Raw genomic sequence first — 13696 nt, forward strand, 5'->3', positions numbered from 1 at the left:
ACAAGAACGAGATGAACTCGACGTATTTGTTGTCGATCCGCCTCCTCCCCACCGGTGCAAGAAAACAGCTGCTTTGATGGTCCTATAGGTAGCCTATTCGTGGGAATATTTAGTTTTTATGGGACACTTAACGTAACGTAGGCCTACTTAGAACTGAGCGACGATGATGTCTGAATGCGACCCGACAGAGACCAGCGAGCCGGTGCTGGACTCTGAAGCGACAGCGGTTCCTGGTTCTGAATGTAACTTTCACTTCTCGGGACCGGCACAGGTTTTATTCGATGGTACTGGGATAGGTTTAGGACTCTCAGTTAACCCTGGAGTGGCTGTTCGTATTTCGGAGTCTTGTGAAAGTGTCTTGACCGAGCTTGAGAACGACGGTTCCGGGGAAGAGGCGCTGTTACTACCGGGTTTAACCGGGAACACGACGTCTCCTCGGTGTGCCCAAGAGAAGCGCAGCAAGCGAAACCGACACAGCTCGTCATCGGATAAAGACACCTTGGCCTCCCCAGGTAGGCTCAGTGTTTCAGATTAAGCTATCAATAGTTAGGAAGTTGGCAAAATACAGTGATTAAAAAAAAAAAGAAGAAGGGGCAGTGGTTGTTCTTTTGTCCATTTTCTTGTTTCTGTCCGATGGTTTGGTGCAACATTTCAATTGATTAATGGACGCTGGTTAGATAAGTTGAATGTCGTGTTGTCTGTCTGAAGGTTGCTGAAATCTTCCAACCGAGGAGAGCAAACAAACCCTCCAGGTAGGCTTCTTGTCCAGAAGTCACAGGCCCGCCTCTTCATGGGTGTAAACTGGAGTCCTGGGTCTTAGGCGACTTAAAAACTTAAAATACGGAAACCGTAGAGTAGCCTCCTTATAACATCTGCATGTTTGAATGTCAGCGGACTTAAGAAGTTAACAATTGTTTCTTTTAATTTTTCATTGTATTAGAGCTAGATATGCCTTTGTGGCGATTCTACTTTATCGCGATTGTTGGGTTCAGATTTGATTAATATTGAGATTATAAAGTGTTGATACAATAAGTAGGCTATTGCAATTCAATACTAGCCTATCTGTTATTCCCATCTTATTTTCCCTTTTTAAGCTAAAATTAAGTGAAATCATTCCACAGAGAGTCGTGTGATGAGTAGGATAATATTTATAAAAAATAATACATTGCAAGTCAGTCAGTGTTTGATTCTTTTTACTATCAAACACTCAGACCATCTGTTCCCTACAAATCCACTCTCTGTGATCCTCAGCTGACTGCATCTGTTTCCTCTGTTACCTGTGCTACCAGTCCACTGGATGCCTGGAGCAGGGACATCAGCACCTTGCTGACCTGAACTTGCTGATATGTATCAGTAGTAGCGCCCAGAGCGGCTGAACAACCATTAGAAGAAAATCTATTATGCTGATAAATATTTAAATACACCTCATAATGTTAGGATGTTGGATGTCTTTTAAACACAAGATACGGAGTTGTTAGCGTAATCACTGACTGTGCTTTCCTACTGCTCTGAACCTGGCCAGAACCTGAAGTCAAGTTCTGCCAACGTCAAAAGGCATGAAGCAAAGCTGTAGGATATGACGCAACTAGTTCAAGGACACGGCTACTAAGGCTGCATAAAAATCTTGATCTCGATTCACACGCTTACATGTGATCTAATTTCTAAGTGATGTTGATTCAATTGCTCTTATTTCCCTCTGCGTTAAGAATAAACTGCACTCACATCAGTGTTTTCCACGCATAGATGAGGCCCTGGTACATCTTTGGTTTCCTGTATTCAAACTTTTTTAAAATACATGTTTTATTTGCTGTCAGGTCAGAACTGAAGCATCTTATGCCCTGGTTTTAATATGTTTCTGCAGCTGCTGAAGTGACTCGATAACAAGTCTCCACACAATGCTCGCCTGTTCTGATATTGGAGTCGCGAGGGAAAGTTTTTAAAATAGGAGTTTTGTTGTGTTGCACGAAGTCCCCGAAGATTTAGTTAAGAAAAGAATAAAACACCGTTTGGAAATCCGTACTCGCGCTTAAAAAGTCTTCTGTACGGATTTGTATTCTTACAAGTGCATTAGTGCTCTCCAACTGTCTAGTCCACATGTTTTATAATACAATACAGTACGATAGAGGATGTTGAAATACCCTGATGATGCTTTCAGGTTCTCAAACTGAATGACTAAGATTTAACTGAATGACGTTTGTTTCAAAAACATTGGTTCCCCAATCTGGTGTCCAGGCCCCTTTTAAGGCAGGCTTTGTCTGCTCTGAGGTTATGAGCATATTTTCTAAAATCATGACAACTAAAGTACTGGAGAGTTGAAATAAAAAGTCTCTTTGGATATTTAAATGTTAAATTTATAACAGAAAATATTATTTTCATCAATGAAAACAGTAAAAATGTATGTTAACATTTTTAAGTTTTTTTACCTGAGAGGTTGGGGCTTAGTTTTTCTTACAATTGGGGTGCTCCTAGGAAAAAAAGGTTTGGAACAACTGGTTTACACTGTATTTTGAAAGTTTCATGAGGGTGAAGCTTTTATAAAAGCCCTTTCTATTTAACAGTAGCACAATCTGTGTTCCTACAAAGTAAATCACAATATTAAACTCTACTAAATTTTTCCTGTACTAGGTACCAACAGTGGGGACTTCAACCATTTCCCTGATGATCCAGAGTTTGCAGATATTATCCAAGTGGCCGAACAAGCTATTGAGAATGGTGTATTTCCAGAGAGGATTTCCCAGGGTTCAAGTGGGAGCTACTTTGTCAAAGACCTTAAAGGGGTAAGGAGGGAGTTGAGAAGTGACACAAGCCCTATTCAGACTGCCGTTTCACAGCTCGATATTTATGCACCCGTGACATTTCCCCTTCAAAATGAATGTCGCAGAGGCATAATTACGGGACGAAGTGATCCATCCTCTGTACTGTCTTTGGAGGTAGTAACAGGCAGCCACGGTGGAATCAATATGAATGTACAATGTAATGACAGCTGAGCTTAGTTTAGGCACTTTTGGAGAAACACAGTATGAAAAGGGCTAAAGACAAAGAAGAATCGTTCGAGATGAAAGACTTTGGACTGAGTGGTTTTTAAACATTGGCTACATTTGTTTTTAATCTCTTGTACCTTCTTAATTAATAGTAGTAGAAAGATTTCAGAGAGCACTGCAGTATATTAACTTTCTCCATTGCAATTTATTCTTCTAGTTAAGAAATTATTGCTGGCTATTAAACATGATTTGTTTTTACATCAGTTACTTTAAGTCTACTATATGGTTTGTCTATCTTTTTGTACAGAGTAATGGAACAGAAAGGAGCGAACAAGTCCAAGGGATTTGTCTGTGGTGCTTTAATATTTATTTGTAAAGGTCCTATAAAATCAGTAAAGGCTGCTTGTATTATAGTTATGTCCCTTTGTGTGATGTGTTTTCCCAATATAGATATGAAAACCTTTTGTGATAGAAGATTTTGTTAATTTCCTTCTTTTCTTTCTTTAGAAAATCATTGGTGTTTTCAAACCAAAGTCAGAGGAACCTTATGGTCACCTTAACCCCAAATGGACCAAATATTTTCACAAGGTATAATATTTAAAATATTTGATCTTTTTTGTGAAAATCTGGAGGATTTCAAACATACAAGTCACAGCACTTCAGCCAAAAAAAAAAAAAAAAAAAAAGTTGTATTTTGATTGTGCCCTCTTTGTCTCCCTTTCGTATAAGCTGTGCTGTCCCTGTTGTTTTGGCCGAGGCTGCTTGTTGCCTAACCAGGGTTACCTTTCAGAGGCTGCTGCATCACTGGTTGATACCAAGCTTGGTCTTGGAGTGGTACCAAAGACAAAGGTAGGGCCCAAATAAAAAGGTTGGACAAAGCATAAATTACACCTCTGTAATATGCATCTTTTTACTGTATTTTTATGCAAGTTTTCCTGTTTCAAAGTAGAACTTCTCAGGCCCTTTTAACTTGGATGTAGAGTGTTACATTTTTTGCACTGTAATATGCATAAAATAGCAATATGGTACAAACAACACATCCCTTTTTTATCAGGTTGTATATCTGGCAAGTGAGACATTCCACTACAGCGCCATTGACAGAGCAAAATCCAGGGGAAAGAAGTACGCCTTGGAGATTGTCCCCAAGGTGGGAAGACGCTTCCATCGAGTGGGCTTGCCACCCAAGGTAACAGAGGGTGTTAACTCTCCATGTCTAATTTAACTTACTCTTTCTGTTTTGTATGTGCACAATATGAAGAAAAGCCTGTTTTAATGATTAAAATAGTGCTTTGGGGTTCTAAATACAATAGTAAGCCTTTATTGTTATTATACAATTGTACAAGGAAATTAGAAATGCTTCACCTTAACAACAAACAACTCGCATTGAAGTAGGAAAAGATGGACAATTATACGTAAAAATATTTACAGTAAAAAGTAGCTTGTCACAAGTTAAAAATATAAATATAGCAAAGGTAAGACATGCTTTCTGCAGTAGAAAAATATATGCATTCTCTGGTGGAACTGTATAAATAGTACAGTAAAAAAAAAAAAGGAGAAGTAGGAGAATTGAAGAGGAGGGATGATTCAAATCAAATATTATTTCCTTGGTATTTGGGATGTTCAGTGCCAGGTTGTTCACTGAACACCATGCAGTTAACTTCAGGATCTCATCCATGTAGGCAAACTCGCCCACCTCCTTAAAATAGTCCAACCACAGCTGTGTTGTCCGCAAATTTGACAATGGTGTAACTGGGGTGGGCTGGACTACATTTATGTGTAGAGGGGCTCTCCACCCCCGTGGAGAGCCAGTGCTTAGTGTGCGGCTGGAGGAGAGGTTGGGGACAAGTAAAACAAGTCTGGGGATGGTTTGCGAGAAAGTCTATAATCCATGAGTGTGGAGGCTATAAGTCAGATAGTTTTTGATCCAGAATTCCCAGGATGATTGTTTTGTAGGCTGAGCTGTAGTCGATGAAAAGTAACCTTACATAGCTCCCCTGGTGTTCCAGATGGCTCAGTACAGTGTGAAGAGCTATGGCTGTAGAGTCCTCTGTGGATCTGTTTGCTTTATAAGCAAACTGGTGAGGGTCAAAGGTCTGAGGAAGGCTGGCTTTGATGTGGTGTAAAAACCAGCCTCTCAAAGCACTTCATGATGACCAACATGAGGCCTGGGATTATTTTGAGCCATCATTATTTTCTCATATGGGGCTGGGGTAAAACAATTTAAAGTACAGCATTGATATTTGAAGTGCAAGTGATATCCCATTTTATGTTGTGTAAAAAAAAATATATTTTTGAAATCATTCTTTTAGGTTGGCTCATTTCAGCTGTTTGTGGAGGGCTACCGTGAAGCGGACTATTGGCTGCGGCGCTTTGAGGCAGAACCTCTGCCAGAAAATATCAGGAAGCAGCTCCAGTCACAGTTTGAGCGATTGGTAGTGTTGGACTATGTTATCAGAAACACAGGTGAGGGTTTGTCAAATTTAAACAATTATAAGTATAACTTAACTAAAACATTATTGAATTACGATCCTTCATACAAACTTAAAATAGTTCCTGTTCCTCCCTAATAGACAATATATGTATTGACTGACTCATTTACTTTCAACAGTTGCCCTTACAGTTACTGTAGCCAGTCACACAGTTAAATCTGCACTCCTCACTGTTGCAAATACATTTGACAGCTGTTTACGGTATATAAAATCCGATGTATAGTGTGCACTTGTAATAGCTAATTTTTCATCTAAAAAGTTGGATGCATCCTATACACGACCAATATACATATAATATGAAACATGCAGACATACGCTCCATCATTACCGAGAGTGCAGCCACCACCATTGCACATTGCACGCAACATGAAATGTTTAAAAATTCACTTCCATTCATTGTTGCTCTCAAGCTGTGGGGATACATAGTGATTTAGACCAGGCTGGCAGCGCTCCTTTTAACATATTTTTTCCCTTATTAGCATATTTATCAGTACATTAACTCTGTCGAGTGCTGGAGTGATTGTAAGACTCTGTTACGACCCCTCAATGAAAGCCTCATTTTCAAGAAGTCGAACACAGAACAACAATTCAGATTAAATCAAAAAGGGAAAAAGGGTTATGAAAAAGGGTTTATTCTGACAATCAAATTTGTTTAACAAACATGATTAACTCCTTATTTTAACAAAGGGAACATCAGAAATAAACTGATGATCCGGTTAACAGAACAAAAGAATTGAAAGGTCTGTCATCCAAACCAGCCCACAAAGGGCCGTTGGACCGGGTATTTACCCTCTACCATAAACTACATACAACACCACTTAATCCCTAAACCACATAAAACAAAAGCCACGAAGAAACAAACACTACCAGATCCATCAACCAAGAACAGACATAAGATGTGACAGTCTGGAGCCAAGGAGAGAGAGTGAGCAGGCCAGTTTCTGCCTCCTTATGTTGACTTCAAATAATCACCCCACACACACCATGAGATTAACAGGTAAACATATACACATCATGACCAGCAGAGGGGGACAAAATAACATACAACGTAACAGACTCCTCAATAAAATCGAGGAGTGACCAGCGGAGGTGGGCTAGGGTGGAGGTAGGCAGCGCAACCTGCATCTGTAGACTGAGAGCTCAACTACAGTACTGTAGCTAGTAGGAGTGCAAACTCCACAAAGTAAACGCAGATGGTACTAAAAGACCTACAGAGTTGCTTTGCTGAGTGCAGTGGAAATCATCACGCAGGAAGACAGTTTAAACCTTATTTCTCTCAAAGAGACTCCCAATAAACAGACTGTGTCTTGTATTCTGGATTTTTTATTATGTTTTGATAAAATCTTATTTTCATTTCTCTTATTTTCTCCTCAGATCGAGGAAATGATAACTGGTTGATCAAGTATGTGAAGCCAGGAGAAAGGGGACAAGATGAAAAGGTGATCTTTAATCAATTTATACTCAAGGTGCTTTCAGACTTGTGACAGAACAAATATTCACCCTCATTAAACTTGGGCAATGCTACATAATGCATTTACAATGTAATACACTGCTTTTACCAAACACATACTTGGTGAAAACCTTTCTGACCCCTTTTCCTTTTCTATAGGATACAGATTGGCCAGAGATAAGTTCAGAATCTTGTATCAAGATTGCAGCAATTGACAATGGCCTGGCCTTTCCCTTTAAACACCCGGATGAATGGAGAGCCTGTATGTTGGTCACATTTTCTCCATTACACCATTTCAATTTTGCTTGGTCTTTTATACAAGCTGTGACACGTTGTTCTTGTCAAATTTGGTTAAAATGTTTAGTTTTTTTAACTGACTTTCATCCTGTACTGATCACTTGTTATTTGTTCAATAAATGTCAAATGGCCATAGCAACTCATCAGAAAACAGCACAAAAAATTCAAGGACTCTGCAAAATTCCAAAACTCCCATACAACTTTGCACACTTTCTATGAGTCTGGGAAAAATAGCTCCATAGCGCCATTTTGAACTTTTCAAAGGAACACTTTAAAGTACTTTTCTTATTCGGTTGACATTTCCACCTAAGTTGTAGTCAGAAAAGCCTTAAGAAGTTCTTTATGCTGTAAAGTAAAGACATCAATTTCAATAAAGTTAGTGTCCTTGGTTGCGGCGAAAATCATGATGTGTAACTGGAAAACACAAAACAAAAATATTGAATTTACACAGTATAGTCGACACTAGATGTGCATTAACCCAATGCATAATAATTGGAGGGTTAGGGCTAGGATATGGTACTCCTGTTGAGCACTGCCCAAAACAGACTGTTCTTTGTCTACCTTGGTGCTTCCCACTGCTGTAACTAAATCTGGCGTAGCAAAGATGGAAGGGCCTGTTTAACACTGTTTGCATCTTTTGTTCTATCTTTTTTCTCTGTTTGTCTTTCTGTCTTAAAAGAAGCTCGAGGAATTTGCAGATGTATCACTAATGGTGAAAATCTATGTCTTATATAAGGCTTGCCAAAGTGTTAAAGCTTTATATGTAATATCTTTTCAACGATGAACATTTTATTTTATTTCAGAAATATAGACATTTTATGTAATCTTTTTTTTTTTGCAGGTATTTAGATAAGAATATTAATATTGCTCTAATGTAAGTGCTGGAACAACAGCTAGAGCTAGAAAACAATAAGCATAGTTCAGCATCAAGAATGGAAATAGGAGAAAACAGCAAACTTGGCCTTTTAAACCTTTTTCTAATTTTTATAACAATAACATTTAGTTTTTTGTAAGATGAAACCAACAAGATATAACATATTCATGAGTGAGCTTCAGAGGTGCTTGTAAAGCAATTATCTTTCCCTTAGACAGAACCAGAATATAATGGAATAGAACTATATTGGTCGACAATGTGGTAAATTGTCTTTAGTTTCACAAAAACATGATGACATGGTCATGTGTGTTATTAAGCAGCTCATGATATACAACATCCATGTCAACAACCATCTTCGCATGAACAATGCAATGATTTTTACAATAAAAGTCTAAAGACCTTTTTGACAAAATCCACAGGAAAACATCCAAAACTTTTATTTCCTTTGTAGAGTGGGTGGGGCTTAAACTGTGACAGGATACTGACATGTAGATAGTTCAAGGCCTAGACTGTCGCCAACCAGGGGAAATTTGGGGGTCTCTCACACACCAACCAAGTTTGAGCCAGCCAACAGCCAAGGATTAAATTGTTTTGAGTTTGAACCCTCTAAAACCCCAAACTACACCAAATGTTTAGTTGATTGTACTTCTGAATTACGGTACTTTATACAAAGCAAAAACACTGCTGTCTGTAGCTTCATATTCATGCTACAGACATGGAATTGGATCATTATTTTTATCTAAGCTCTAAGAAAGAAAATAATAAGCAATAAAGTCCATCATGTTGATGTACTCTTGATTTTCTGTCAATCATATAATATACCAATATTGTTATTATTCATGTATGTATAAATACTACTAATAATCATTATTTTGTTATAGTAGTATTTTTAGTATATTTGTTGTATGATTATCATTAGAAGTATTATTAGTGAAGGTATTATTGTTATATATATATACACAGTCCTCTCTCTAGAATCCTTTTCTGAGAGTTTCCTGGCCAAATTTAAAGAATTTACAAAATATAACAGCATAGTTAAAAAATAGGTAAAGTTCCAATATATTAATATAAGGTGTCTACTCAAATGTAGTACTGAGAGAAACAATTGTTTAAGAGAGAAACTGTGTTTGTAGTGGAGGGTAAAGGTTGTTGAATGACATTTGAGAGCTTGACACAAATCCCATTGTTGCTTTTCCACCTTCTATTAGACCCGTTCCACTGGGCCTGGCTTCCCCAGGCTAAGGTGGCTTTCTCCCAGGAGACCAGAGACCTGGTGCTGTCACGTCTCTCTGACATGAACTTTGTTCAGGACCTCTGTGAGGATCTCTATGAAATGTTCAAGGTAAGAGCCACCACATAACTTTCTCTAATCCCACATTCTCGCTGGTTAGACAGATTATAATTGAATTCCCCCTCACAGGAATATAAAGTTTATCATCTTCTAAAATGAAACTCTTGGTTAGTGACATAATCTAATGGCTGTGTGGTAGCAAAGTAACACAATTTTAGACATAGAAAACCTGCTGACTTTATTTTGTTTTCTCTTTAGGAAGATAAAGGTTTTGACAAAACAATGTTTGAGAGACAGATGTCTGTAATGAGAGGACAGGTGAGTTTGATCCATTCATCTAATATTTTTGACTGTAATTCCTGTCATGCTCTCTGCTTTTCTTTTTCTTCACTGATGCCCCTTTTTTCTAATTTTTTTCCACCTTGTATAATAATTGTTTTCAGTTTAATGTAACGGCATTATTGGCATTACAATTTGAGGAACAACTACCCCTAAACAGAAAAAAATAACATGATGTATGTTAAATTTGCTCCACTGACCTTATGAATCTAATTAGCTGAATTGGAAATGCATCCACTTGTACTGCCTCTGATTCACACAACCAAATGCCATATGTGCTGTAAGTGTAGCCTCCCTTTTTCTAATGTTCCAGATAGGATTCTTTACTTTGTGTAATACACTTAAACAATTGAAAAACATTAGGTCAACTTGATAATTTGAGGCAGGCCGTCCACCAACGATCCCGAGGAGCCTAAGAGAGCTGAGGAGCTCCCAGGAAAAAAATTGGTTTCGTAACTGAGATTTACAGATAGTGACATGCAGTAATATGATCTCACAGAGAGAGAGAGTAAGAGGGACAGAGAGGGAGAGATATGAGCTCAAGGTGCCAGTTCCCCCAGTAGTCTAAGCCTATAGCAGCATAAGTAGGCATCATAAAGGAAAGTTTTAAATCTATTCTTACAAGTACAGAGTGCGTCTGCCTCCTGGACCCCGGCTGGAAGATGATTCCAGAGTACACTTAGAGACTGCAGGTACCACAAGCAGGCCTGCATTCTGAGAGCGTAATGTTCTCGAAGGGTAATACGGCACCATTAGCTCTTGAAGATAAGATGGTGCCTGACCATTTAGAGCTTTGTAAAAGAGAAGAAGGATTTTAAATTATAGTCTAGATTCTATAGGGAGCCAGTGCAGAGAATCTAACACAGGAGTAATGTGGTCCCTTTTCCTAGTTCTAGTCAGTACACAAGCTGCAGCATTTTGGACTAGTTGTGCTTGTGACAGTTTTATGTATGTCAATTGCTATTGTGCTTTTTTTGGCTACATGACCTTCTCCTATTGCACAGTCCCAACTTTTTTTTTTATTGTTTATTATTATTTTTTACAAATAAGATAATACTTTCATAATAAATGTTGCATCAGTCCTCGGTTGGTTAACCTGAACAACATTCTCAAATACAACAAATTAAAGGGTTAAAAATGACCAATTCTATCTCATTTGTACTTTAAAATGCTTTGGTTTTGAACTGTAAACATTATGAACTCTGTCTTTAGGTTTTGAACCTGACCCAGGCACTGAAGGACAGGAAGAGCCCCATCCAGCTGGTCCAGATGCCCCGGGTGGTGGTCGAGCGTAGCCGCTCAGGCGGTCATGGTCGGGTGGTCACTCTTGGCAATGCCTTCACTCAAACCTTCCACTGCAAACGTCCATTTTTCTCCTCTTGGTAGTCAGATGTTTGTGAGGAGTAGAGATGAGAAGAAATGTCTTCAATGGGTCTTCTATGGTCCTGAAGTTTAGGATCAAGGAGGTAACGGACAATAACACTGAGTTATTGTCCGAGTGGTTATGTTTCCTTGGCAAGAAAATAAAGGGAGAAACCTTAAAATAAGAAAGGAAACAAAAAACAAAAGGAAAATTGTCTTGTTTGCCAAGTCCTCATTATGTAATGAGATGGCAGGGAAGCCCGGAAGCTAGAAGCTCTGGTTGGTTGATAGTTGGGCTGTGGTTACTATGGTGACTTGATAGATAAACCAGCTTTTCTACAAAGGTGTTTGGTATTTCTTCAGAAATAATTGCAGTTTTTACTGAATCAAAGTACCTACTAGAGTCTCTTGCAAGGTCTCTCAGTGGGGCTAATAGCCAAAGAAAGAAGCACTAACAAACCACAAGCTAATTGATCCGTGGTATTGTAGTGTTTGGGAATCTCAAGGAATGGTTCCACATTTTTTCACAAAAGGGTCGTTTTTTGTCTATTGATGTTGCTATTTTTGTTGTTGTATTGTTTGGCCTGGGACTGTGTTGTTCTTGGTTTGGAATAAGAATTGAACATATTTAATTTGCCTTGTAGAATGACTCTTGAAAATAAAGATGTGCACTTTGCACTGTTGGAGGTATTTGACTTGGTAAACAACTTGGTCAAACCACTCTTTACACAGGGTTGTTTTTCAAAGCCACTTCTGTTGGCCATACACAAACTCACTGCCAATATATTTTAAGAAGGAATATTTAAGAAAACCTCAATTAAAAAAAATGTTGAAACTTGAATATATTATTTGGAGGACTATTAATACACACATTGCTTGAATGTATTCTGATTATGGTTTCTATAGTGACCCTTAATCCTAAACATTTCAATACCTTTGAATGCGGTGCAAAAACACCTTTATCTTATCAATGAATGTATTGGTTGTCTTAAATATTGATTTGCTGGCAAGAAGCTTCCTTTTGAACCTTGTGTGATAGGGGAAGGCACTTTAATCTTCCACCTCACAATATATTATAAGAAGAAGCAAAATACAACAGAAGACTACATGTAACATCTGAATAATACTGTTGTGATTTCTTTGGTATGCATCTTTAAATTTTATTAAATATAATGATGTGAAAACGTATGTAAACAAATGAATAATAAACTATGAATATTGTAATATTTTTCTTGTCAATTTAATATCTTTAATTTTCACAGAAAAGGGAACTAGGACTGAAAATAATGAATAGTGCCAATATCCATCAAAATAAAGTTTTGACTTATTGCTGAGACAAACATGTTGCATACAGTATAGAATTAAAAACTTGAAAATCTATTATGCTTTCACTTGGGCCAGCCATTTCACTGGGAACATGAATAACTTAAACCAACTTAAATTCATACAAAATAATATCGTTGGACAATCTGTAATTAATTTGATCCAATACAAAATAACCGAAGGCCTACTTCCGTCTTTTGTTTCAAAACGAAAAACTGATAAAAAAAAACAAAAAAAAAACAGTTTTACTGTCTGAATCAAATGGTTTTAAGTTTCGTTTCTGTCCTGCACAGTTCTATTAAGCTGCTGCTGAAAGGTCAGTTTATGGGTCAAGGTATGAAAGTATTAAATGTTGTCAGACAGGATTTAACTTATTTTAAGCCAAAGAACATTTTTTTGTTTTCTCAATTTTGGTTTTAAATCAAAAACGAGAAACGGGGAACAGAATGAATAGATAGATAGATTGATTGATAATAATAATGATTATATAATAATAACTTCATTTATATAGGACTTAGCCTATTGTAACTCTTTAATGTCATTTTTCACTGCCAAAGTAGACAAGATTCACCAGCAATGGCTGCAGTAGCTTGGGGTGGCAGTAGCTCAGTCCATAGGGACTTGGATTGGGAATCAGAGGGTCACCGGTTCAAGTCTCAGTGCAGACCAAAGTTGGTTTGGTAGCTGGAAAGGTGCCAGGGCACCTCTGCACAGAACCCCAACTGCTCTGGTGCACACTCTGCTTAGCAGCTTGTAGCAGCCCCACTCTAACATCTCTCCACCATTGCATGTCCACAGGTTCTGTTTGTACATGCATGTGATTCAGGCCTATGTGTGTGAGAAGCATGTAAATAACAGAGTGTAAACCCAAATTTCCCTCAGGGATTAATATAGGATATCAACTGACTCCTAACATCTCATCTCTCCCAGTCTTCTTACCCCTCTCTCCCAGTCTTCTTACCTCCTCTCTCTCACTCACTTTCAAATTTCAAACTTCCTTCTGTTGCTGAAATATCTGACCTCATTCAGAAATCAAAACCATCTACCTGTCAATTAGACCCTCATCCTACTGTAAAAGCTTGCCTACCCCCTCTGTCTTCCCTAATAATGTCATCATACATTCCTCCCTCACCTCTGGTCTTGTTCCCATTTCTTTCAAGTCAGCTTCAATAACTCCTATACTTAAGAAACCTGGTGCAGACCCCAATGACTTCAATAACTTTCGTTCTATCTCTAATCTACCCTTCCTCTCCAAAATTCTTGAAAAAACAGTTGCATCTCAGGTTCACA

General features: G+C 38.1%; 1 protein-coding gene across 1 annotated transcript; it reads left to right on the forward strand.

The window, feature by feature from the left end:
* Positions 1–12307, forward strand: pi4k2b (phosphatidylinositol 4-kinase type 2 beta). Its single transcript, XM_020641396.3, has 11 exons — positions 1–512; positions 2626–2777; positions 3489–3569; positions 3711–3830; positions 4036–4167; positions 5291–5444; positions 6845–6909; positions 7080–7182; positions 9300–9433; positions 9641–9700; positions 10934–12307. Exons 1-11 carry the CDS (start codon positions 164–166, stop codon positions 11105–11107), a joined length of 1524 nt encoding a protein of 507 aa, XP_020497052.1. The 5' UTR covers positions 1–163; the 3' UTR covers positions 11108–12307.
* The last annotated feature ends 1389 nt before the right edge of the window (positions 12308–13696 follow it).

Source organism: Labrus bergylta, chromosome 1, assembly GCF_963930695.1.
Source record: "Labrus bergylta chromosome 1, fLabBer1.1, whole genome shotgun sequence".
Lineage (NCBI taxonomy): Eukaryota > Metazoa > Chordata > Actinopteri > Labriformes > Labridae > Labrus > Labrus bergylta.